Source organism: Melanostigma gelatinosum, assembly GCF_949748355.1.
Source record: "Melanostigma gelatinosum genome assembly, chromosome: 12".
NCBI classification, from domain to species: Eukaryota; Metazoa; Chordata; class Actinopteri; order Perciformes; family Zoarcidae; genus Melanostigma; species Melanostigma gelatinosum.
The window spans coordinates 23,174,894-23,201,938 of record NC_136645.1 but is presented as its reverse complement, the minus strand read 5'-3'; the positions used below and the strand labels follow the sequence as shown (position 1 = coordinate 23,201,938).

Genomic DNA, 27,045 nt, shown 5'->3' with positions numbered 1-27,045 from the left:
GTAATCCATTTTGAGACATGCATTCTTTTATTGCACGATGGCCGTTATGAATTGTGTTAAGTTTCATCACTATAACAACTAGAAAGGTACTGACACCAGCATACTTAGGCAGGGCAATATCTGTACCAACACTACGGTTATCTTGGTTAGCTAGTTAGCTTGTCTGACTCTCCGTATGAAATATATCAGCTGGTGTAGCTGCAATGACTTGTGTTTCGTATGCGTGATTGTTTCTGTCCATAATGTGCCGTGACATGCTGCTTCCTGTCCCCTGTCTGTCAGCCCTGAAGTGGTACAGAGCCAAGTGCGACATCCAGGCCGAGATGGAGGAGATGCAGGAGGAGCAGCGCTCCCTGTCGTCAGTGGAGACGCTGTCGGTGTGGAAACTGTTCCTGGATGACACAGTCCGCTGGCAGGTGCTTAGTGTGATGGTCATCAACATCGGCATGCAGCTGTCCGGCATCGATGCTGTAAGGACTTTTTGAAAACTGAGTAATGTATATGCAGAAGAAGAGGGCGTTGGCTTGCTCTGCTGTCTGCCACAATGTCTTTTTAATATGACTGAATAGCCTATCTTTAGTAAGTCCAAATTTTAACCACAGTATAAGGTGCTTGCCCACGGAGCAAATACTCTTTAGAATAGTCATTCCAAGCATTCCAGTCATTGGTGAAGTCATTTTTGACTTTGTCACGGCAAGTTTAAAATGTGTTATTATTTATTTTTAATTTTTTTTAGTGGCTCAAGGTGGGGCCATGCCCCATGGCCCTCTATTGGGCAGCCGCCACTGGTCAGAGGCCTTTACAGTTGTTTGACCACACGTCATCATCCAATAGCAATGTCATTCATTCATTAGCCCTGTTTGGGACCAGCGCTACCATTGCACCCACGAAATGAATCCAAGTCGTATTGCGAATTTTTGCAACAAATAGAATAATAAAATGCATGGGACTCAGTGCACAAGGTTTCTGTGCGTAACCTTTTCTTTGGATCAAGAAAAAAATATGTACTTTGTGTGCAAAGGCCTTAATTCATGTGATTTAGTCCACACTGACCACAGCTCTGCCAACACAACTATTAATGTTACATATACATACATTGCGACCTGTAATTATACTGGCATTTGCCTAAAAAACGAGGCCCAAAATACTCTGATCATATAAGTTACTGTTACTGTCGGGAGGGCATTCCAATGTTTAACAGGTGTTTGCTGCAAAACAGTATCAACAAACATGTTCTGTTTCTATAGCCCCTCTTTGAGCTCGTTTACCATCAACTGTTCTTTGCGAAATGGTGTCTGTTAAATGGAGTCTTTAGGCTACAATGATGAGCAGCACAAACTCCTGACGAAACGGCATCAGATGTCTTTTGTCAGTTCTGGCTTTTATTCACTTTCCACTTTATCTCCCTCACTTCCCAATGGTTCAGTTTGCTCTTTCCCTTCCTTTGTCCGCCCAGACCACTCCCCCATGTTTCCACCGCTCCCTCATCTGATTGATCTAGCTTATTAGACAAGACACTGAGATGAAAGTAGGCCTAAATGATCCCTCATTGTTCTATAAGCCTCTGGTGAATGAAGCAAAAAGCTTGTGTCATCATTTTTCCTGCCCGTACGATTAGCCAAATTCACCCTCTGAATTATGCCCCAGAGATTAATTAATTATTCAAATGATTACCAGGGCGCCCGGGCCAGAAAGTGCACACTGTAAGCACTGGAGCTGAACTCATTAGCACGCCCTTCTCCAGGCTGTATTTTTAGCTGCTAATTAGCTCTGCTGAAACAAAGTGGAGCAGTGCTGAAGCACGCACATACTGGCAACTGCGCTGAGGATGATTATGTTGGTGTTGGTGATGGAAACAACAATACTAGAATGAGAAGAAAATGAATCAATCAATATTACAATGAGGATGATAGTGATGCAGGTAAAGGTGACTTTGGTGACCATAGTCATGAGGATGACAGTATTTATGGAGATGATGATGGTAATGATGGCCAAGATGATAACTACGCATGACAACAATGATGATAATAATTAGAATAGTGGTGACCATAGTGATGATTGTGATATTATTGATACTGGTGATGATGGTCAGGGTCCAACAAAAAGCGTTCTTTCACCCAGGAGACCGCTGTTTGTTCCTTGTGTGAAGCAAGAAGTCACTGTTCATTTATTAGTCATGTAACTCTGTTATGGCACCGTAGTTATTTTAACCCAAACAACAATCTTTTCTTAAACCCAACTTAGTAGTTTTATTGCATAAAACAAAGCAAGTAACTCACAATCTTTTCCGAAACCTAAAGAAATATATCACAATCTTTTCTTGGTTATGTTTGATGATGATGCTAACAAACATGATCGCAAATCATTTACGACATTGAAAATGATAGCGATTATGGTGAGGATAATAATAATGGTAACAGTGGTGACGAAGGTGTCGATGACGAACAATGATTGTGACTATGATGATGACAATGGTGACTGGCAGATGCTCGAGGTGATCTTCAGTCCTAAGTGCATGTGACAGTTGGCAAGCCTTGGCACAGTTCCTGGCACACCACAGGATGTGTGTGTGTGTGTGTGTAACCATTAATGCCAGCCGTGTGTTTTAGTGTACTTACCTACCTGGTCCTCTAACCATCGCCGTCTGCTGTCTCCAGTTTATACCCCTCCCCCCCTGTCGTCCTCCCCCCTAAAGCCTCAAATTAAGTTGAATTGAATGTGAGCAAATATCTGCCGTCTCTCTCTGGCAACACCGTGCCACCTGTGCAGAAGGTTCTAAATTTCTGCCTCTTCGTTTGGATTTTAACACCATCGTATTTTTTTCTCAAAGCATATGTCACATTATGGGGAGAAACATTTTTTTTATCTTTGCTTCTCAGCCAAACTGCTCACAGAGGACTTGTAACTATTGGGCTGCTTTGGGAAACTGTTCACTCAAATCCAACTCGTCCGATACAGCCGCTTGGACAGTGGTAGTGGTGCACCAGATCATAAAACTCATAATTTGGATCGGATCACGGATTAGAGTCACAAATCTGGAAAACTGCCGATCATTGATGATCCAAATTACGTTATAATTTACCTTTTGACCAATACTTATTTCCACTGAACAGAGCCTGAACACTTCATAATTTAACCATCCGGAACCTTTATTCGTTAGCGGTGCTTCCACGGTTACTAGCTTTTCTTCTGTCAATTCAAACACGGATTGGTTGTTTACAATGTAACATTGCCAGAGATCGGTGACTAGAAAAGCACGAATTCCAATGTCCTGATCACATATTTTACTAAATATTGGAGGATAAATATCGTCATTAAAATTGTATTTCACACTGTGATGGTTAACGTTAAATTGTATAATTAAGTTCGGCACGCAACCGTATGGATCATGGGATGGCCCTATGCTTCAAACTGTGACGCTATAGCCTCAGCTTTGGACCTGTCAGGGACGCTTTATTATGAATCCCACTGCTCTTCTTGGCAAGACCAGTCCTGTGCAGCACTCAAGCGCTAGGATTGGCCATGCGTCCATGCTTGCCGAAGTACTGGTAACCTGATTTGTTCAGGTCTATGCCAATGGGCCTGTCCTGACCCTAACTATGTGAGGTCTACGCCCAACCTTAACAAATCGTCTCTCCGCCTAAACGGGTCTCGCCAAGAAGACTGTTGGGATTCAGAATTACGCATCAGGAAAGCGGGAGTCCGCTTCCGCTTGTTACATGCATAGCATCTTTTTAAAATTAACTTAACATGTTCACAAGACCTTTAAATGTAAACAGTGTTTTTTTTCAAAATAAAATTCCAACATGTAGGTTTACTTATTTTTACGGTTTACTGAGGCAACAAAACTACTTGGTTAGGTTTCGGAAAAGGGTTCAAATAAGTCAATATTTAGTAATTATTTTTGCTTCAAATAAGTTTGTGTATTCATCACACTGAAATCCCATGTTTAAAGCGGTATTTCTCATTCACTATTTTATTTTGGCCACATAGCAGCAGCAGAACAAGCTGCAAACACAGCATTGACGTATGATTACTGTCACGATGAGACAGGTCCATGTTGCAGTAATCTCCATGAACAGACTGTTCCCAGGCTGTCCATTTTAACTTATAGTATAACATTACTGAATAGGTCGACACCTAAAACATGCACCTTTTCAAATAGGAGAGCAGTGTTTGTGCCCCGTGTGAAAGCAAAGTCAACATCGTTTTTATTCCAAGTAACATACATATATACACGTACATATGTTAAGTTTAATCACATAGCGCTATGTTACGTGGGTTGCATAATGTTACGTATGTTACGTTATTTTACACCTGACCAAGTTAATTTTTTTATGTTATTAGTGGCAATTGACACCCGCAAAACCGATGCTGGAGGGATACGTAGACCGTCATAGATTGAAGCTCAGGGTCGCTGACCAAACTGCCGTATTTGGCGAGTTGAGAGTGAGAACATGCTGTTTTTTTTCTGTTAAATGTGCCATGTGCCCTGTGCCCTGTCACACAAACCTATGCTGGTGAAACAGAAACGTTTAGAAAATTAAATAATTAGAAGTTTTCATTAAATGGAACTTCCTCGGCTGGTGGGCAAAGATTAAAGTTGCTTTGTTTGGGCTTTGAGCACGTCTGATGTTGGCGCTGCAAAAAAGATGAGGTGTGGCAGACAGCAATGTGTACCACTTGAACATTGGGAGGCCGCTTGAAAAATGTTCGTTGAAAGCAGAAAGCTGACGTTTTATTAATTTAACTTCACCTGTTAATGTTTAATCTGGTTTAATCCGACTGACAGAAAGATTCTAGATATTTGTTGCGGGTCACACCCATATAAACCTCTCTAAAAATCACACAAGCCCCTCTTATTTTTTAGGACACCTTATTTTTGTCACCCTCACAAGCAATTCAGTATAATATAATAATATATATCATATAATAATATTCACTATAATATAAAACACACACACGTGTATATATATATATATATCCATTTCTCAGACAGGTGCTTCATGTCCCTCACTCCCGTAACTGTCTATGCTGGATCTGTCCCCGATGTTTTAAGGCATTAGCATGACGTCATCCAGCTAGCCTAACCTTTCTGATGTACAGCTAGTCGAGAAGCTTCGCATATACTGCTTCCCTTTCCTGCTAGTCTGCTGTCTAATTGTAGTTTCTCGTCAAAAGTTCTCTTCTCAAACGGGTCTTGGAGGAGCAGTGCACTGCTCGCGCTGGCGCTCGCCTGTAGAGACTTCTCCTGACGAGACTACTCCAGCTTGGGGCAGAACGAATTCTGCCCATCGCTGAACGTATTTGAGGACCCGAATTGGCTAAATTGTATGTCACACATTTATATCTTTAATCAGCAATTGGCTAAACTGCTTCATAGACCCGCCTCCTGTGGGCAGATTCTCCAGTGCCCCAGCCAGCTGAGACATATGCAGCCAGGTGGAGAGGACGTGGAGGAAAAGCATAATTTTGCGCAGATATCATATTTTACAAATATTACTGGGTGCATTCCATATTTTAAAAACACAAATATTGACAATTTCTACAATTTATTTTTGTATTTTTTGTGGCTCAAGGGGGTGAGGCGCCCTAGCGCCCTCTATTGGCCAGCCGCCACTGCTCACTTATCTTAAAATGCTTATTTTTCGACCACAGATCTGGTTCTATACCAATGACATCTTTGAGAATGCGGCTATCCCAGCACCAGAGATCCCGTACACCACAGCAGGAACAGGGATTATAGAGATCATCGCTGGACTCATTGGGGTAATCTTACAAAATAGAGAGGTGCAATTATTTTTGATGTTGTGCAGAGAAGTATTTTTTAAATATGATTTATTGATTTGAGATAAGAAAAGAAAATGGATTTACAGCATGCAGACTGCCAAAGTCTACGTTTACATTTTTAAAGGCAAAGTTTTGAGTTGAGGGCTACTGTAGCCAGTTAAAAGGAAGCAGTAGAAAATGTTGCTTTAGAGAATTATTCATTTTGTGGTTATGGCTCATACTGGGGAAGGATCAGCAAAGAAAAAACACAATTAAGATACTTCTAATATTATACTTGTCTTTAGCGCATATATATACGTTTACCATGTTCTGGCTTACTCATTAACCCAATATAAAACCATAAACAAGGCGACACGCATCTGAATTTAACACTGATGTCTGTACGTGTGTCGATCAATCAATGTGTCGTTGTCAAGGCTGCTGCTATGATGGTTACTGCTGTTTCTGTCAAAGTGCCGGTGCACGGTTAGTGGTTTAGCTGCAGAGAAAGTCATTCTTTTATAAAGAACTCCATGAGGCTTAATGTTTCCTTCTTAAAGTACTCAAAATGGTTACATTTTCCGTCGTGTACGGTGGAAATGGCAGTATAAACATCATATTAAAATGGCAAGATAGCCATACACAATAGCTGGCAGTAAAGGTGCCACGGTTAGCCATTTATCCGGCAGCACGTAAGTCTGAAACAAGCAGTGTTTTTTTATCTTCTTGTCTGTTAATCTAACAAGATAAAAAGATCAGTGTATCTTTAGCGGTGTTAGCAATTGTATTTTGGACGGAGGTAGGCTAGCTGTTTCCACCTGCTTCCTGTCTTTATGCTAAGCTAGGCTAACCACATGCTGACTTCAGCTCAGTGCTTAAAAACAGACATGAGATCGATATCCATCTTAACATCTCACACTCAGAAAGAAAGCAAAGAAGTTGTTTAGTTATTCAGTGAAATGTTCACTAAATGCAATCTATTGGTTTTGTGTACAGGGACACGGATTGTCTGTTTTTTTTTGTGTTGCTCAGGACAAAAATAATGCCAAAGTAAAGTATGAATTCACATGACTAAGCAACAGTCAGAGCAAGTTACGTACTTTATAAAATAGAAAAAGACGACTTTTGTTGGGCTGGGCCAACAAACAGGACTTTCAACTTTGGTTTTATGGTTGTGGCTTTGTTGCCTGAACCAAACAGCTTGTAACAGTTTTCCTAAACCGAATTACCAGGGTTGTTGCATATCAACTAAACTGTTGGTTTTGTTGCCTGACCCTAATTTTTGTTTTACACGTACTGTTCTACACAAAACCAATATATTGCATTTTGTCACTATTTCACAAACTGTGTGTTCCTTCAGATACATTAAAGCACACTGAGGTTTACTGTATGTTTTCACATCTATAGAGTGTATTCACGATGTCTTCTCCTGCAGTGTTTCTCCATAGAGAGGCTGGGCAGGAGGCCACTCATGATCGGGGGTTTTACCATGATGGGCATCTGCAGTGCTGGAATCACAGTGTCCCTCATTTTACAGGTGTGTGTGTGTGTGTGAGACCCAAACCTTTCTACTATAGGGAGATGTGTGGGTGCAAGGCCAAAGAGAAAGCAAGCAAGCCCCCCTCAGCAGCTGCTAATGTGCACTTTGAGCATCAGCTGAGCTGCTAAGTCAGACACAGTGGGAGTGTAGTTTTTCTCCCTGTGTGAAATTCAGAATTTGATGAAAATTACATTTGGGTACTTCCATTGCATTGCAATCCCAGTCGATCTGAGGTCCACGGGTGCACAAAATAACTTCAAATTGATTCTCCTGAAAATGTAAAATCTCCATCTTTGTTGTCTCTTCTCCTTGCAATATATCATGCTTGGTATATGTTTGAAGGAATACATCTCCGCCAAAAGGACCATTTTTACATAAGGATTCTTACCCCGAGCTTGAATTCCTGAAGATTATTCTTGCACGTCTCTATGAAGGCAATACAATGTCAAAATCTGCGAGCACAAATGAGATCCATGCGTGCATATTTTACTAGTGCGAGCAAAATTGCAGCCTGCGAGGAGAAAACCATGCTTTGAGCGCGAGGCGGCGTCCCAGAGAGTTCTGTGACTGCTCTTCTGCTCGTAAAACTTGTAAAGGTGTGTTCAGACCAGACGCGAAGTATTCACGCGAGTAGATTACATACAAAGTCTATGCACAGACGCGATGAGACTGGAGTGACGCGTATTCGCGATGGCATGGCACGAATGACGCAAATTCCCGAAAAAGTCCAACTCGGGAAACGCGTGATGCTGCGGCGCGATAGCCTATCAGCGTTGAGATGCTCCAGCTGTCATCACTGACGTCTTGCCGTTGTTAAAACAAGAAAAATATACTGTAGCTGGGCACCCAGAGCTCTGATGCCTCATATTAGTAGAGACCGGACGAAACTGTATAAATGTATAAACCATATGGTACAAACAATGAAAAAGACGCTGCCGTATTTACGCCTAGATAATGTTATTTTGAGTGTTGATATATATCTTTCGCCTGGCCTAAATAATAAAAACTCTCTGCATGTTAATGGATCTATTTCATCTTCTCACTGCAGCAACACATTGACACCAACACGGTCCTTTAAGTATGTTTAACGTCGTGCTTCCAGGCAATATAGAGTGTCCCGTGCAGACATGAGGGCACAGAAAGACCCCAGTTTTTCTGTTTTGTTTTTTCTGTCACCATCCTTGTTTCCGTCACTTTCCCCAAGTTACGTCCTGATAGGAAACGATTGGAAGTGAGAGAGGAGAGGAAACGAGCAGAAGGAGAGGACAAACACATCCCAGGTGTTTAAGAGGGGGAATGAGTGTGGGGAGGAACAGCTGCGTCTGTTTCACTTTCACTCATCGGCACGCACCTTATTCCCGCTTTGCCCGCATGGAACAACAGCATTACATTACTTGCAGCGGGGAAAGGGTGGAGTCGAGTTTCCCATCAGAGAAAATAACTAAAATGTCCTGCTACTCCTTCTTCCCCGCAGGCTCACTTATCGTTCATGCGCTATGTCAGTGTCGGCTGCGTAGTCGGCATCATCGCCGGCTTTTGTATCGGCCCAGGCAAGTTGTTCTCCAATGCATGATAAAGGACCAAACTCAAGTTGTGCACACACATGTGATAGTGGAACCTCTTGTATGGTTATGCACTATTAATATCCTTCCGAGCTGTAAACATGACACCATTAAACTGACCTGACCTAATTGTATTAAGTTATTCATTATATCACACGGTGTCAGAGGAGCTATGAACAGATTCCAGGCAAGTGCGGTTGTACACGTTATAAAAAAAAGGTTTTAACACATGTCAGATTTACCAAGAACACAGAATACTGGTCGACTACACTCTACTCCCTATATTGTGACTGCAAATATTTCCTTCATTTATTATTCTCAATTATTTGATCCATAAAATGTTCAAACGAGTCAAATATGATTATTGTTGTTTGACCAACAGTTCACAGTTTGCTATTTTGGCACACGACAAAAAATACGTTTTTCTTAAATTTGTTTTTGAGAAAAACTTCCACGAAAAGTCTGTCAGATATGTGGCATGTTCTTATACCGCGCAATTGTTCAACACCTGTGTTTTTATCATGAGTCCCGTTGTCTTTGTCAATTGAAGGCGAGTGCCCGTTGATCCTGTAAAAACACCTGGCCAATCCACATAAAAAAGGGCATGAGACTGCAGGGCCGTGTGCACAAACAGAAACTTGAAACGCCCCAAACAAAGGTCTAAAGAGGCTGGAGCGCAGGACGCCAGTGGAAATGAACGCCAAATGAGCATTTTTAAATAGCAGCAGCAATAGTGGATATAAAAAACTAAATAAAACATTCATGGGATGCTATTACTTGTTAAGTGTTGATGTGATGAGTTAATTTATTTTAAAAACTAATGATTTGTAAAATAATGAAAATAATTGTATATATAAAAACTTATAAACGATAGAAATACAGTTTTAACTTAAATGCCATAATATAGTACAACTTTAGAATTGATGAAAATGCAACAACCAATTATTTTGCACGAACACATCAGCACTCAAATGTGCGTAATTGTGCTGTTCAGTGTGGTAGATTCTGTTCTTACCGCAGAACAAATCCCAAATAAGATATGAGATATATGCTTTCAATATTATAGTAGGTCACATCTAATCTTACGAGTGTGGTCGGAGTGTTCAAGTTGATTGCCAAATCTAAAGATTTAAACATTATCACCATTCCTACACAGTTCTCCAACCATGTATTGGATGCGTATGTATAGCTACATACTAAACAGTATACCTGCCCCACCTCCTTTAGAAAAAGGAAACATACAAAAACTAAAATTAAACTGAAAAGTCAAAAATAAAATAAAATGTTAAAGCTATTACAACCTTGGATGCCACACAGCTGTGAACGAGCCAATCACTGTTCCGCACATTGCCAACAGCTGATTCCAATTAGCCATTACAAGCACAACTTCAGTGCTCTGACTGAACACTATGCTCCATTTACTAAAGCTGGAACCTTTGACTTTTGGGCTTTTTTTTCCTTAAAAAAATGACTTGTGAAAATAGTCAAATTTTCTGTCAATTGAGTAATCGATGAATGGGCGTTATCCTTTTAGCTCTGATGTAGACTGTCATCAAATATCCAGAGTTAGCACTCACTCTGGAATTTTTAGATGTCAGTTATTCCAATTAAATCCTACATGTTACTGCTGTGGAGACACACAATATGCATGGAGAGATGCCACTAGAGGTAATTTCAGATCTGATTGCAGCTGAGGAGGGATCATTTTATTTCTTCAGCACAACAGAACTTTAGGTGACAAATGGCACCACTGACATGGTTGGTCTGCAGAGGTACAGGTTGCTTTGTGTTATTAAATGGCTCCCTCTGGAGGTCATACCCTAAACATTCTGTAATGGTTTCTAATTTGAAGAAATGTAAGAGTCAGTGTCTCAAGCTATTAAAATTCATATTTACATACGGTTTGTCAAATCTGTAATGAGAACATTCATGAAAAGTGTTACTTGTAGTTCCACAGCGTCCTACACTGAGTGATACATATGCCTATTTATTCCCCCGAAGCAGTTATTCATGCGCACTAATCCATGTTCTATGGCCTCCTGTAAGAGAGACAAATGATGCAGTTTTAATGGTAGAATATGATAATAAAATATTAGTAATATGCATTTTTTTTGATCTACGACTCTCCTGTCCACACACTGGCCCTCGTCCTATCAGCTGGTTCAGTTCTCTAATTAGCATTTCATGAGCTATATTGGTGCGAGAGATGATGAATGAACATGAATTATTTTTTCCATACACTCCTCAGTAGAACTCTTTTTTTGATATATTCTAATAGGAAATTCATCTGCACATCTTTTTTTTATTTATAATAAAAAAGAAGAAAAACAAGTTACTTGATTTGTGAAGACAATGCTGCTTCAAGGCAAGACACTACAGGCAGACCATTGTTTTTTTCATGCACTGGTCCATTTGGGGATTTTGAACTTTTTTGTTTATTTCAGATTGGTGGAAAGAAAACATAAAAAATACACATTTAGCTTATTTTTTTTGTGACTACTTTGTCTTCTTTGCGCCTGTAGATTTCTACTAAATTCACCAAAAGTTAACGTTAGATAATGCCTAATTTGCATATTTAAACAACATTTTAGAAAAACAAATCTCACCTTAATGTATCAAATCAACTGGGATTAAAGTTTCGTGGTGATATCTATTCGTTACATTTTTTACCCCATTCACCTGTAGTCTCTTGAAAATGAGTTATTTCTCAGACCAGAAATCACTTATTCTACAGCACTTACATACACCAAACTTTCCAGTTTCATTCCGATCTATATTCTAAAGGTTTTACAGAGTTTTTTTATTATTATTTTATTTTATTTACTGTGATAATAATAAACAACGAAATTCCCTCTGTAAAATACTTTGACTCTAATTTGTCAACAAAAGGAAAACAATAATTCAGAACCTGGCACAATCCAATTTATCCAAATTAGCGCATATTTAATAGAATATATAATTTGCACATTCAATTATAAAACAGCTTTTACTTCTTTTATAGAAATAAATAAAAACGATTTCTGCATGTGTGTCTATGCGTAATGAAAGAAACAAATAACGTTGCATTGTGGGAAATGTAGGATCAACAGTTTTTGGAGTTTCACCAAGTTTTACATTTTTTTATTTCAATGAGCAGTGCAACCTAATCAAGGTTCAATTCTAAATCGGTAGCATAGACCTTTCAGTGAACTCATTCAACAGAAGTGTGTGATTTGTATTAATGTTTTCATGTGTTTGGCTTTGTTGCTGTTCCAGCGGGAGTTCCCTTCCTGATTACAGCAGAACTATTTAAACAGTCCCACCGGCCGGCAGCCTACATCGTAGGAGGATCACTGAACTGGCTATCTAACTTCAGCGTGGGCTTCGTCTTCCCCTTTTTACAGGTGAAAGCTATACAATGTGCTGCCCTGCGTGAGCTTTTGTCTTTCCTAAATCTCAATGCTCTGGCTTTTTAACAACCACAAATGTAATGTGATCGGAACTGGTAAATGTGATCTTGGTATGCTTCCAATCTTAGAAAAAAAATTTTAAAGCTCCAATTAGCTTATGACTGTGTGGTTTTCCCACTATTAAATTTCTTCTTGCAAGCCTGTATGTCTCTAATGCTGCGTTCACACCAAACGCGGCGCGAATTATTCGCGCGAGTAGATTACATACAAAGTCTATGCACAGACGCGATGAGACTGGCGAATTTGCGATGGCGCGGCGCGATGGACGCGAATTTGCGTCCATTGCCCAAACGCGTGAGTTGAAATTTTTCAACTTTGAAATATTCGCGTTAAGCCCATCAGGGTTGAGTTGCTCCCCCCGTCATCACTGACTTCCTGCCGTTGTTGAATCAGGAAATAAATCCTGTAGCCGTCTGTATTCACCCAGAGCGCTACGATACCTCATATCAATAGAGACCGGACCAAACTATGTGTATACATGTGTGTGTGTAAACCATACGGTACAAACAATGAATAGACGCTGCCGTATTTACGTCTAGATTACGTTAGTCTGAGTGTTGGTGGAGCTGCTACAATGTTAGCATAGCCTAGCACCGATCCATCAGAGCTCCATTGAGAAGACCAGTAACCTACAAATCGGTATCATTATGTAGTTATTTCGGAGTCCCTTTTTGTCTGAGAAGACAAGTATAAATCGGCATCATTACGTAGTTATTTCGGAGTCCATTTTTGTCGGTTTATTGCCGTTAAATCACAGCCAAATCAGTTTATTTTGTGTTTATACAGCTGTAGTAAACAGTGACCTGTGGCTTGCTAGACACAGTGAATACAGCTCGATAAAATCCACGGAGCTCCTCTGAACAATATTATGAACCCAGACATGACGGCGTTTAGTTTCCCGGGATATCTGTGACTTCCACAACACGTACTAAGCAGAAATAGAGGTTGTTTTTTCCATGGTTAATGGCGGACAGTTGAACGGCTTTCAGGGCGATAAGCCCCGCCCCCTCTCCAGCGCGATTCGCGCCAATGTACACAAATGGTCCCCGGTGAGACCTGCGGCGCGATTGACGCGAATATGCGGCGTGATGAATTCGCGTTTGGTGTGAACACAGCATAAGAGTTTGTGTTTCCCTTCTTCATTGCGAAATAGATTGCTGTGACAACCACCATTGGTCCCTGGCCATGAGCCAACAATTACATTTATATAGTTATATGGTATGCATCTTAATCACTTGGACAGCAGATGCCCCTCTTCCTTTTTTATCTAAAGAATTGGTTGTCTTGTTGGATAAAGCTGCAGTAGTGAAATAGTGGTTGCTGATGTTATTGTCTTTGATGTGGTGATGAGCAAATTTAGCTCCAGGAAGTTGTTGCCAAAGCAAAAAAGAGAACAGTGGTAATAAAGGCAGACCATGTAACAATGAATGCATACTACACTTCTTTCCTGTACTAGAAAAAATGGTCATAAGCGAATGAAAAGATAGTAATGCTTGTCTTGCTGAGTCCCACATAGTTTCACCTTGATCAACAGCGCTGTGGAGAGATCATGCGGTGCTAGACAGGAAATGGTGGTTGATCACATACATTTGATCACATACACTTATGGAAAGGGTGGTAGACAATATAATGCTATACTGTATCTGTTGACTGGGAGTTTAATTACCTTGAACAACGAAGTACAGTAGATGTGATGTGTGGTACGTGCTTGATTTCTGGGCCCTTCTGTATATGCATCTTCAAGCCAGATATATGGAGCTTTCAGAAATGTTTCCTAGTCATGATTACAACTGATTGTTTCCAACCTTGTGCTACATCATACCTGTCCTGCCTTTAATGACCTGAGAAAAGCATGAATTCTTGACCCTTTCCTTCAGCTTTGCTTTCTCTCTTGAGTCCCCTCTGCTTTTATTTGAAATAACTATTTTCCTTTTGGATCAATCACTTGTTTCATCTAATTTTTCTGTCCTTATCTCTCAATCCTTCCAACGATCCTCTATCCATCTGGGACATCTAACCATCAGATGTCAGCGGGGTCTTACTGCTACTTGGTGTTTGGCAGCATTTGTCTGTCTGTGGCTGTCTACGTCTACATTGTCATCCCAGAGACAAAAAACAAGACATTCATGGAGATCAGCCAGATGTTCTCCAAGAAGGAGGCAGTCCTAGAGACCCAGGGCCTGATCCACGTGGACCAGCTCAAACTGAAGAAGATGAATGGCTACGGTGGGTTGGAACATGCTTCACTGGAGTTCGACAGCTCTTCGTCTCTCCCTTAATCAAGCTTAAGGTTCTCACTGTGACTGCAAAACAATTAACAACTTCTTCTTCACCATTGTACTGTTTTGATGTTTAGACATGAACTAAATACCACCTCACCTGAACTCAGTGGGTTCTGGTTGGGTGTGCTGTATGTACTACAATTAATAGCATGCAGTTGTGGTATTTGCAACTTCAATCAATTTAATGTTTCAGTCTGTTTCAGCCATTGGGTCCTATTTTCATGGCCGTCCATTAGTAGTTAATGGCTGAGATCTGTGACCAAGGTGGCATCACTGGAAATAAGTCTGACAGGACAAGCAGTCGGAAATTCTCTCGCAGGTTACAAACTTATTTCCAGCATTGACTTGCTGTCCTTACTGTAGTTAAGCACACAGTTTTTCGCTGTTCAATAAGGGTTTATTAGCAACATTTCAGGTGCTCCAACTTCAGTTTGGCTTCCAAATAAAGTGGCTATGATAATCAGAACAATAAGTTGGTTTGCGTGTGCAACTTCAGTGTATCAATGTCCAACCTTGTTGGTTTCACATGGGACACGAACAGAGCTCTCCTTGTCTTGTGTGGACCTCTTCCATACACAGACTTACACAGACTTACGCAGACTCTCGTCGAATACAAAGGTAATACGCAATGTTCACAATGCAGTTTTGTTGCATGGAAACTTGTTTTTTTTGGAGACTGGGCTGCTATGTCACCATGTTCCCAGATCTCAGCAATTACTTTGACGAGTACAGTTTGATCATAACTATTAAGAATGATGGAGAAACTAATATAAGACCCAAGTTGAAAAATCGGAATTGTGCTTTTTAAACTATCAAAAATATGGTTCCTTTCAATTTAGCGCTTATCTTTGTAGTTATGACCATTGGTTTAATCAGTACCCACCAAAGGGTGGGGGTGCAGAGTGCCGAGATTTCGGAACGGTAAGGTGTCACTAAAAATAGCTTAAACATAAACTGTCAGACTATTCAGAGCTTTGTAGGTGCTAGTAAGAATGGGGACAGCGCCTTCCTACATAAATAGTTAGCTAGCTACATCCATGAAAAGTAGAGATATAATGAAAGTGGATGAGATTGGCACAGCTGTAAAAGTTGCTGAAATCTGACTTGCAAAAAAAACTATAACTCTTAAATTGATCTTCTTAAAAAACATCTTCCATCTATCTGTAAACTGTAATGGATGTCTACAACGCATGGCTAACCACATGGTCAGATAATAATGGGTCATTGTGGCATGGGATGTCTACTATGACACTTTTATAAAAAATGTCCTGTTAGTTTAAGTAGTGTTTACAATAAAATGTGCACCGCTAGCTGCCAGCCACTACGTGCCTTTATCCATTGTTTGAATCCCAGCGGAGTTTAAGTTATACATGAGCATCCCACATGTCAACATGGTAAAACAAGGCAACAAACAACAAATACATTTTGGTATATAAACTAAGGTTTGACTTAACAAAGTTATCAGAGCTTGTGAACCTTTTAAAAATATATATTTTTTATCTATTCTATATTGCAGTAAAAAAAATGTCCTTGATGTGAAATCCCAATATGTTTGCATGTTTTGACGACGTCATCTTTTTTATTTTAGGGTCATATCACTTGTTACTATTTTTTCCATTGTCATTTTTACGGAAAGTATCAGAGTACTTTCTGAGTTGTACAGTAAAATGGGCTAAAATACATATTGTACAAACAGCAAATTCATGTTTGTTTGAATATATGGAAATATATATCAGACTTTTTGAATTGTGTAAAGATGAAAACATTAAATAATATTGTAATACAGTATCTTTGCATGTTTCAACAACTGGTTTACCATCTCTCCAGTAGCAATCTACATCGGTGTCATATCCAGCTCTGGGTAATATGTAGTTATGAGAAAACTATGAACTGCACAGCTCCTAACCTGGTTTTTCTTTTGCTTGATTCATCGTCAGATCTACAAAAGCCTGATTGTCTCCAAAGTTTAGGACTGAAGAGTTTAAAGTTCCTTTGGCTTAATGGGGTGTGGACATTATGACTCTGACTCCAGCATACACTTGAGTATCAGAAGACCCAATGATAACGTGGCAAACCGCAGGCTAGTACTTGTAATAACATATTTATAGTTCAAAAAACAAACTGCACACTCAACCTAGAAACATTTACTCAAGGGTATTTTATCAACACTGACAAGATTGCACATACCGTCCAACAATCGCCACCTTAAAGTGGTGGAGGACCCTTTGACCATGGGAGCTGTTTCCAGGCAGACTGGTCTCATCCAGCATGAGCAGCAATAACTACGTAAAACAATGTGCAGTAATTCGTAGATATCCCACAAAATGTTTTCGTAAATAATCCACGTAATCTTGAACCAGGAAGTTTAAAGACTGTTAAATCACAAACTGGGCTGGCGGGATGAGAGGTGGATGGGTCCAACAAACAGCGATCTTTCAGCCAGGAGACCTCGGTTCATTCCCCATGTGAAATGAGAAATCAATGTTCATGTTTTTGTCACGTAATTTGAGTACTTCCGTAACGGCATTCCATGGTTACTCTAACCCGACAATCTTTTCCTAAACCTAACTAAGTGGTTTTGTTGCCTTAATCTAATCAATAAGTCTGTTGCCTAAAGTTTCCTGAGAAGACTGATGTTAATTTTGAAAAGACTACATGCATGTAACGAGCGGCAATTGACGCATGTTGCTGGCTTTTGTAGGAAAATGCATGAAAAATTATAACTTTTCGTATGACATCATACGAATCGTATGAGGATACATTGTCCCAGGATTACGGCCACAAAGGTCAAACTAATTTAGTTAACGATAGTTCAGTTACGTTCAGTGTCTTAGTAAACCATATCAGTGAGCCAGCATGCACAATACCCAGGAACTAGCTCAGCTAAATGGAATGCAGTCGTTTGTTAATATCATCAATTAACTACCTGTGTAAAACCTTGTCAAGTTATGTTTTCCTTTTCTTAAAATGTGTCATTTTTGGGTTTCCTGTTTTATTTTCCTGTTTTATTTCGTCACTTATCTCTCCCTCTTTGTGCAGATAACCTGAGGCTTTATCTAACTCAGGTTTATCTAACTATTTCCCAAAGTGTGGTGTGCGCACCCCTGGGGGTGCGCGAGCTGCCTCTAGGGGGTGCGCGAGAGGAAAAATGTAATGGTGGTCTCATGGTGCAGTCCTGTCTCCTAAACATTATGTTCCCCCAAAACTAAAATGCATTCTCAATTACGTTTGACCACAAACGCATTTTCTCCCTGATTACGTTCATGTTTGACGTATTACAAATACGTTTCTCATCAACATATCTTTGCTGTACTCTAGTCTTTATTATTTTTCTGTGATCTGCCTCGCCTCTACCCCGCCACCCACGAGTTGTTGACCCGCGGCCTGTTCCGAGGGCTGACAGACCTGACGATCGGGTGCCTCACGGCGGGTGCGGCTGGAGACCTCGCGTCCCGGCGCCAACGGGTGAGCGCCCGCCACTCGGAACCATAAAACAAGTCCCGGATTTCACCCGGAGACATTCTGGAGGTATTGTGACCGGGTGATGTGCCTCGTTGCTGGGGAGGTATGAGCCGAGAGTGGCGGGGTGTTATGGAGGTATATATTACAACTCGGTGTTGTTCCCGTGCGTGGATGAGCACATTTCTGCCGGAGACAGGCGGCGTGTTGTGGTAGTATTCTGACCGCGTAATAGGGAGAAGGAGAGGCGGTGGTGGAGAGGGAACAATGTGAAAGAGATGGTGGAATGTATGATTGGAGAGAGAGAAGCAAAAAAGTTGGACGTGATCCCGCGTCCAACAACAACAGTGTCGCGCTGCATCGATGCTTTGTCCGAAGACATCCTGGCTACATTAGTCGGTCGCGTGAAGAAGAGTCAGTTTTACTCTCTGCAAGTAGACGAGTCTACAGATGTGGCCAATCTGGCCAATCTTCTGGTGAACGTCCGTTACCTTTTCGAAGGCACGGTGCAGGAAGAGTTTTTGTCTTTTTTATCTTGTAAGCAAACGCCACGCGCGGGCAAACTGTTCTCTCATTGGTCCGATTTGTATGCGGCTCTGTTGCTTTTTTTTTAAGGTGTGGGGGGGGATTGGGGGTGCGTGAACCCGGTCGGGATGTAGAAGGGGGTGCGTGGCCTAAAAAGTTTGGGAACTGCTGATCTAACTCACACAATTACACACACATCCTTGTACATATATCTTTGTGTGGACACTAACCCTCACCTTGACCATGTCCACAACAACCCTTATGCTATCCTTAACCATCACAATGACAACCCTTACCCTTTTCCACAAACCTAACCCTATTTTAACCTAAACCTAACCTTGCCAGTGCCTAGGGTACGTGTTCTTTTATCCATCTGTAAAAAAAACTTTTTAAACCTACCTCTTATCTTCAGATTTGTACTTTTCTTATCCCTTCGTTTCCTTTAATTCACTCTGTTATTTATCTCTTAGACATTTTGTCTTTATATTTTAATCCTTAGAGTTTTACCTTTCTTATCGTTCAGATTATTTTATTGTCTTTTAAAATCTTATCCTTCTTGTAAACTTTCTTTTCCTAGGTTCTATTGACTTTTATAGGGGGATTTTAAAACTCCGAGCCTTTTTAGAAGGATGTTCTTTCACAAGGAAGCCACGTCCCTAACCCAACCTAACCCTTTTCTAACCTGAACCTTAAAACCAGGTTTAAACTCTCAAACAGGCCTTTGAAGAAGTATGTCCTGACTTCAAAAAATGTCCTCACTCTGAAGGTCTAAAACTCAAACTGGTCCTCACAAAGATAGATGTACAGGTGCGCACACACACACACACACACACAAACCATGTTGACCCATATTGCTCAACACCAAACCTAACTCACTCCTGACACTTAGTGGTCAGAAAAGGAATTACCCTACTAGTCCAGACTAACAAAGAGACACTCGTACAGCTTGTAGATGAATAATGTTAGACAGTGGTGAGTTGTGGAATACACTGAGTACACTAAATATACAGTGTGTTCACATGTTTTTGTTGTGGGACAGCACGTGAATGCATTATGCTTTTGATGTTTTTCCTGGTAAAATTTGCCGAATGAAGTTCAAATCTGTTTGTGATTCAGAACAATGTGTTTCATCAGTCTATACTACCATGTTGCCTCCTCCCCCTCTCTCTTTCTTTCTCACACACACACAAGCCACCCCACACATCCCAGATTTGTAATTAATGGCAGTGCCTCTGTCACTAATAAGCATTCTGGTGATCTTTAAAGTAGTGTGCTCCCCTCCGGTCATACAAGCCTTTCCGCATGTGTGTGTGTGTGTGTGTGTGTGTGTGTGTGTGTCCCAGTGTCCCTTGCCAAGTGGATGTCAGTGGTGCTGATAGCATCGCAGCAGGGAGGCACAGGACAGTGACAAATGTCTGTCATCATGGAACAAGGCCGGTGACAGACAGAGTGGCGATAACGTCACTGGGTAATAAAACTAGATGGATGATCCAGCAGCAGCAGCTCCACCACAGCCGCTCACAGCTGCTGTTATTAAAACCAGAGAGGAAGAACAGAACACAGGGGGGAAAACAGGGCTACAATAATGTGGACATAGGGCAACCAAATCAGCCCACAAAAGACACAAAAATATCACCGCTAACAATTTTACACGATAGAACTTGTTAAGCCATGAATGCAAATACAAGCCTTTCAACCAGGTATCACAAAGAGTTGAGTTATTTTGACATTACGTGTTTTCTGTACTTATGTTACATTTTAAGCCCAACCATGATGTTTTTCTTAAACCTAACTTCAGTGGTTTTGTTCCCTAAACCTAAGCAAGTATTTTGTTGGAATTTACTTTACTGCTACCTTAGTAAAGCGCCATAGTTTCACTCACTTAGAAAGTAATACCAAGAGTACTGACCAAGCTACACCAATTACAATTGAGGGTTTGCATCGGTCTGGCGTCACAGCATTTCCCGATCCACACTCCAGTTGGTAGCCCCAATGCACCATAACGTTGTTTTCCAGGAGTTCAGTGCCATTTGGCTGTTTTTACACTCGTTGGAAAACAAATTGAATACATGTGTCAGATCTCCTTGCACAACCTTAGTAAACCAGCTGAAGGTAGAGGTGCGTACGCAACCAAGTGGACTGGAGTGTGGAACGAAAACTGGAGCGTGAGCAGTCGGCGCACCTGCTATGTGTACAGTCCGCTCGGCAGTCAGAAATAGGTTTTTTTTGGACTGCATGCGGACGACCACATGCAGACTTGGGCAGATGACGACATTTACACCAATGGACGTGCAAAGTAGGAGTTGACCTTCAGAAAAAACTAACAGATGCGCGTGGAAAGTCAGAACGCAGAGAAAATGACGCTCCATCCAGTGGATGTAGGGTGATGCAGCTAACTTAATTTATCCTTCTTCGTGAGCAAAGATTGCCTTTAATCTCTGAAACAAGGAAATCTCTCCGTGTTCTGGTTTCCAACCTTACTCTCTCTTATAATTCACTCACTTTTTGCGTTTCCTTGTTACCTGTCTCTTTTTCTCTGCCATCCGTCTCTCTCTCCTCCCCTCTTCTGTCTCTCAGAGAGGGACACCATTTACACGGTGGCGGCCGTGTAAATGTTCTGGCAGATAGCCGATGAATTTGGCACTTCTCTGCTACAGGCTGTAAGTGTTTTGTCACAGAGTGTGTTACGACTGGGCCGGCCCATTCTTTATCCTTTAGCACCGCGCTGCCACACAGACAGACATGTGAATCATTGAAATGCTGCTGCTTCACTTTCCGCCCTTCGTTCTGCAGGTTTACCTTTATAAGACTGGACCTTCTCATACACACTGCAGTGATGGAGCAATTAAGGAGACTTTTAAAGTTAATGTCATATAACAGAGTGGACCAATCAAGGGGCCCCGAAGGGGGTCGTAAGATAAACCTGAGAGGTCGCAAGATGATTAAAAAGATTGGAAATGCCTGTTTCATGCTTTAATCAAAAAATAATCATTCTCCTCACAGCAAGCCAAAATGGGAACCTTTGACTGAATGTATGTCCACTTTAAAGCAACTACAAGGAGATTTGAACTGGTTATGAACCAGTCTCAATGGAAACTGATGCCTCTATAGGAGCTACATAATTTACCGAGACCCTCAGCAAGAAGATTTGCTATTTGTAATATAGTCATTGACCGAAAAACAAGTGAAAGCGAAAAGACCGCTCAAAAACTGTTTTCCAACTTATTTCGTTATTCGGGTGTTTTTTTTTGGTGGACCGAGGCTTCTTCAAAAAACATTTGGAAACACTACCGTGTGCGCAAAAAGACAAACAAACATGGAGAACATGATGTAAATGCTGCAGTATTGTTGCTTATCCCGTGGAGTAATTGTTTTGTCTGACAGCCGCAGACCATGTGACCTCAAATCTGTACTTAGGGGGGCGAAGGCAACTGGTGCCTGCGACTGCCCCAACGAGCGTCTCCGATTGGTTACAAAGCGACCCTCAGACCTCAGCTGCAGTCAAGTCAATTTTATTTACATGGCCAAATACCACAAATCACAAATTTGTCAGGACACCGTCACGTTCAGATGAGATAACACTTCCCCAAAAAAACGTTACTATGGAAAAAATCCTATATCTATATCCTATATTCCATATCTTATTGTACATTTTAAATGTTTCTATTTCCTGCACTGTGCTGACTGTTGTTGACAGTTAAATGTTATTGTTTATTGTTGAATGTTACGCACCTTCCGCCACGACAAATTCCTTGCAGGTGAAAACTTGCTTGGCAATAAACGATTCTGATTCTGATTCTGAAAAGCTCAGGAAGAGCAACAGGACCGACTGACATGCAATAGATATTGTACAGAATATATCAACATAACACAATTACAATATAGACAATCCAAATGACAACAATTCTGCATATAGACTAGAAAGTCCGATCATTGTTTGTCTGTATCTTGAGGAATGAATGTTTGACACACACGCAGTGCATTTTGTAATCTAATGATGATGGGAAAAATACTGCAGACACGGTTTTAAAATACAATATTTTACAACTCTGGAAAGCCATGACAGCAGCAACTATTTTACCTGGATGATCATGAGGGAAACGGTAGAAATACGTTGTTCACGCTACAAAGAATTTGGTTGGCCAACGCAGATGAAGGTAAAAGCCAGTTGTTGTTTTCTTTGCTAGGTCAATGGACTGGCTCCATTCAAATGAACAGAAGGGCTTCGGCTTCTGACGGTCTGAACGTTGCCATAAGGTGGTTTGGCAGCTACATCAATAGTAGGGTCAACAGTAATAGTTGTGATTTTTAACACAAATATTAAACAGCATGAACAAAACTGTCCCATTTCAATGTGTTTCATTAATCAACAAAAAAATAAGCAGTTACAGGATCACAGTTTTCGTCTTCATGGATATTATATGACATATGTTATTTGAAACTCTTGACAACACATTTTTACAGTGTAGTTGCATTTCCCCAAAAATATTACTGCCCTGTTTTATGTCTTTGAAAACTTGTGAATGTCTACAAGAATGTAGGAAGACGTTATTAAAATGTTTGCCATGCCCAGCTGCAAAACAGAAGTTTGGGATTGATGGAGATACTGGTGAGTAGAAACGAATGAACGTCTACCATGATGTCACTGGTCAGGTAAGAGGTGGACTGGCTGTTGTCCCAGTATCAGTCTTCCAGAGATGGGGCGGATGGTGGGGGTAGTTGGGGGATGTGGGTCCTGGGCCTGTTTTAAATGTAAATCCCCATTGCCTTGCCCCGGGGGCCACAGACACAGCCACAGATGCCGGTATGCTAACGCAGCCTGGCCAATAAGCATCCCAGGCCGCTCCCAGAGCTGAGGCTGGTTTCTGCCAACCGCTCCGCTACTCACATGTTTATTCTCCCACATCATTAAAGCCAGTCAGATGTTGATTGCAGCCTTTCAGTCCTCAATGTGTTAGGGCGTTTTTTCCACCTGTTGGCTTTGAAGTGGATGAGCAGTGTGCGTGTGATGTTAAGTGGAAATGTAAGGCCATTGGCCCGGGGGTAAAAGATTAATGATTAACCATTTAATAGTATCCTAACTAAAATGATGTGCATTCATTTTTTTATGATTATTTTTGCTGTAGTTTGGATTTGTTATAGCAGCAAATGTTATGAACATTCCCAAATTGAAATGAACAATGAAGGGATTTTGTAGTCACTTTGACAAGTTTTGTCGCCTAAAATGTTGTTTTTAAATGACTGACGAGAGGATATATAGGACTGAACTGCACATCAGCATTTGTATTGTACATTCATTTGCCATTTACCAGATGTTTCACTGCATTACACAAAAGATGAAATGATTTGATGACACCTCCCTGATGTCTGCTGATATTCTAAGCTTCAGTTTATTGGCACCAAATCCCACGTGAGGATCCAAAGTGAATGTATCTACCAACAAGTATAGTGTGTGTGTCACAGCCTGGTGTATCTTCTTCCTCTGTGACAAAGAGCGCCATTAGAAACATGTCAATGAGCCACACTGTAGTTTATTTGGAGTCAATCCCATGTGCACCGCAGTTCTGATGCAAATAATCACTCGTGAACCAAATGTGGATCAATTAAAATATTCCCCAACAACTGTACGACTTCCTCTTGTTTGAGTTTACAGACTAGAGTGACCTGCTGTTTTAGGAAATTACTGAGCTCTTTTTGTGAGCTGTTTATTTTTTCTCTTTTTCTTAAAGATTTGCATCGTCAGTGGGAACCAATGGGTTTGGAGTTGAGAGCCACAGAAATGGTTAAAAAAAAAGAAAAGTAAAAGTATTCAAAGACAGACCAACAAATGGTTGGTTTGGATCCTTTCACAGGAACTGTTGACAGTAAAAGAATGCCAGAATTTCCCTTTAATCACACTTCTTCACTTGATTTATCTATTTTGAAAAACCTGTATTATACATGGAAACAGCAACAACAAACAATACTCAGATGCAGTATTGTTGTAGGCCAGGACATAGGGCCATCTGGAGTTGAGCTGTCCAGCGGTGATGTAACATAATCTTTATTATAATTATTGTGCTTGTTTCTGGTCCTGTACTCATATTTCCTTTACCATTGCTTACTTGTTGGTTGCGTTTTGTGGATTGCTTGTATGGGCTTCTGTAGATCTGTGTTTGTTGCTGCACGTTACACAAAATATTATTTATTTTTGAAATGGTCAAAAAAGTGAATTGTAATTGTAAGCATACAGTAGATTATCAAGTGGAGTTAGTGTACTGGACTGCACTTAACAGAAAGCACCACTAGAGGGAACTACTGATGTATTGAAACCTGCCTCATGACACAGAAGTAAACAGCAGGTGGAAGTAAGACATAATGTGGAAACAACAGTTCACTCAGACTGTGGGCCCTGTCCAGACCCCCGGACTGGCCCCGGGGCTCCCGTGCAGCTTCCCTCCTATTTGATTTCACAACACTGCTCCACGGGTCACAAAAATATCACCCCGGCCCTCCAATTCACTGCCTTTTCACTGGTAAACGTGGCATGGGCATGTCATTACTCCGTTCATTTACGACTCCACCAAAACCCCCAGAAAACAACAAATCACCAATACACGGCTCAATACGCAAGGTGGTCCTCAGTGTCTGTGACCTGACGGGCCCCGAGCCCTTCCATTGTGCGAAAGGGAGTTTACCTTGAAACTCTTATTTGAAGTCATTGTAACTTGCAGCAGGTCATTGTGTAATAGGCCCTCATCTCGACAAGTAGCGACAGTTCACAACTACCTGTAATGGTGGATCCCCCCCAACAGCGTTCAAAAGGGAAACCTGAGTGTCTGCCTCTACGAATAACAATACAACTGTTACCCAGTTGTGGGACCTCTGTGCTTGGTCCCTGGGATCCCACAGTGGGTCTATTGGGCCCTGGAAAGCCTCTTTACGGTCACTAATACACAAAACACAACAATAGCAGCCTCTCCAGATGCCACCATGATTGGCTGAGCTGTGACTTGAGCCCGGCTGTAAAAATACCATCAGCTCTTTGGGGTTTTGGAGAGCTGAATGGCAGTTTGATTGGCTGTTAATAGCGGTTTGGTTACTAGAAGTGCATGTTTGAGCTAATTGTCCAGAAAGCTGTGCTTTGTTGATTAGATGGCTTGGGTTTTTCTGAGTGGTCGGGATTAACATGTGTGTTTAATATCACACTAAACACCTTTAAAATCCGTGTTGGACAATGCCAAGCTTTCAAGTCCAGCTCCCACAATCAAAGAGCTTCTTCTTACAGTAATATGAAGGGAAGCCGAAACTTCTGTTCCGTTCCAAATATTTTTGATTGTGAAGAGTGGGATCCTCCTCATACATGGCATCCAGATACAACCCTGTCTCTTAAAAAATCTGATTCCCAAATAATTAAATTGCCTTGAGAATTTGACACAAAATGATGTATCCTCTTTAGAAGGCCTTTAGTGTCTCTCACAGTAATGTTGGTGCAGTTTTGGGCTCGTGGTTTGTCTCAGGAATATATTAATATGTGTAAATATTAGTGCTGGGCAAGTTAACGCGATAATAACGCATTAACGCATTCATTCATTAACGCCGACAATTATTTTATAGCGCGTTAACGCATTTTTTTATTATTTTGAAAGTCCGTTGCTCACTGGCAGCGGTGGAGGAATGGAGACTACTGGACATCGCTGCGGTAAAGTCAGCAGACACTCCGATCTCCGTGGTCAACTCAGCAGACACTTACACTTTAGTGCACCTATATGCTGAAATTCACGGTAAACGCATTTAAACGGCACAGATCGGGAGCGAGCGAAGAACTTTGAAAGTTAGCGGAAAGATGAACGTGAGACAACATCTGGTTTCTTCAGACGAACATCCGGTTTTCAGAATAAGATGCATCCCGTGAGTTAAAGGGAAAAGACACCTAAATTGTGGGTAAAGTGTCTTTATTCTTTGATTGCTGGGTAACCATCATTACCTCGGAGTTACAGCATTATATTGATGAACAGTAGAGCTGCATTCACATGCTCTGACTGTCATGAAGACAGACATTTTTGCTGAAACGTGCTGAAACATTGTATTCCTGTTGCACAGCAGTGGAACGTTTCACAGACAGTCACACACTGAGCACAGATAGTGAAGAGATAGAACTGCTGCTGTGTAAAGGGAACACTGCTGTTAAAAAGAACCTTATTTGTTTAAAGTGTTTACAAACCAAATGTTATTGACATTTTGTTCATATAGCAGTGCTTTTCATATAAAAGTGTGCAATACACTACTTTTGAATTCATTATTGAACTTTGCCATAACAATGCGATCAATCGCAAAAAAATCCACGCGATTAATCGCGATTAAAATTGTAATCGTTGCCCGGCACTGGTAAATATATATTCACAAAACACAGTCAGTAAGCAGCAATGAGTGAACCTTCCAACTGCTATGTTGCCGAGGTGTGTTGCACAAGTGGTGTT

General features: G+C 41.0%; 1 protein-coding gene across 1 annotated transcript in view; it reads left to right on the top strand.

Moving 5' to 3' along the window:
• slc2a15a (solute carrier family 2 member 15a) overlaps positions 1-16,269 on the top strand; it is a 56,288-nt gene extending 40,019 nt beyond the window's left edge. The window contains exons 7-12 of the mRNA XM_079280597.1: positions 283-470; positions 5,659-5,769; positions 7,205-7,306; positions 8,784-8,859; positions 12,127-12,254; positions 14,345-16,269. Of these exons, the coding sequence (XP_079136723.1) occupies positions 283-470; positions 5,659-5,769; positions 7,205-7,306; positions 8,784-8,859; positions 12,127-12,254; positions 14,345-14,599 (860 nt within the window). The 3' untranslated portion in view covers positions 14,600-16,269. The remainder of the gene's footprint in view (positions 1-282; positions 471-5,658; positions 5,770-7,204; positions 7,307-8,783; positions 8,860-12,126; positions 12,255-14,344) is intronic.
• The last annotated feature ends 10,776 nt before the right edge of the window (positions 16,270-27,045 follow it).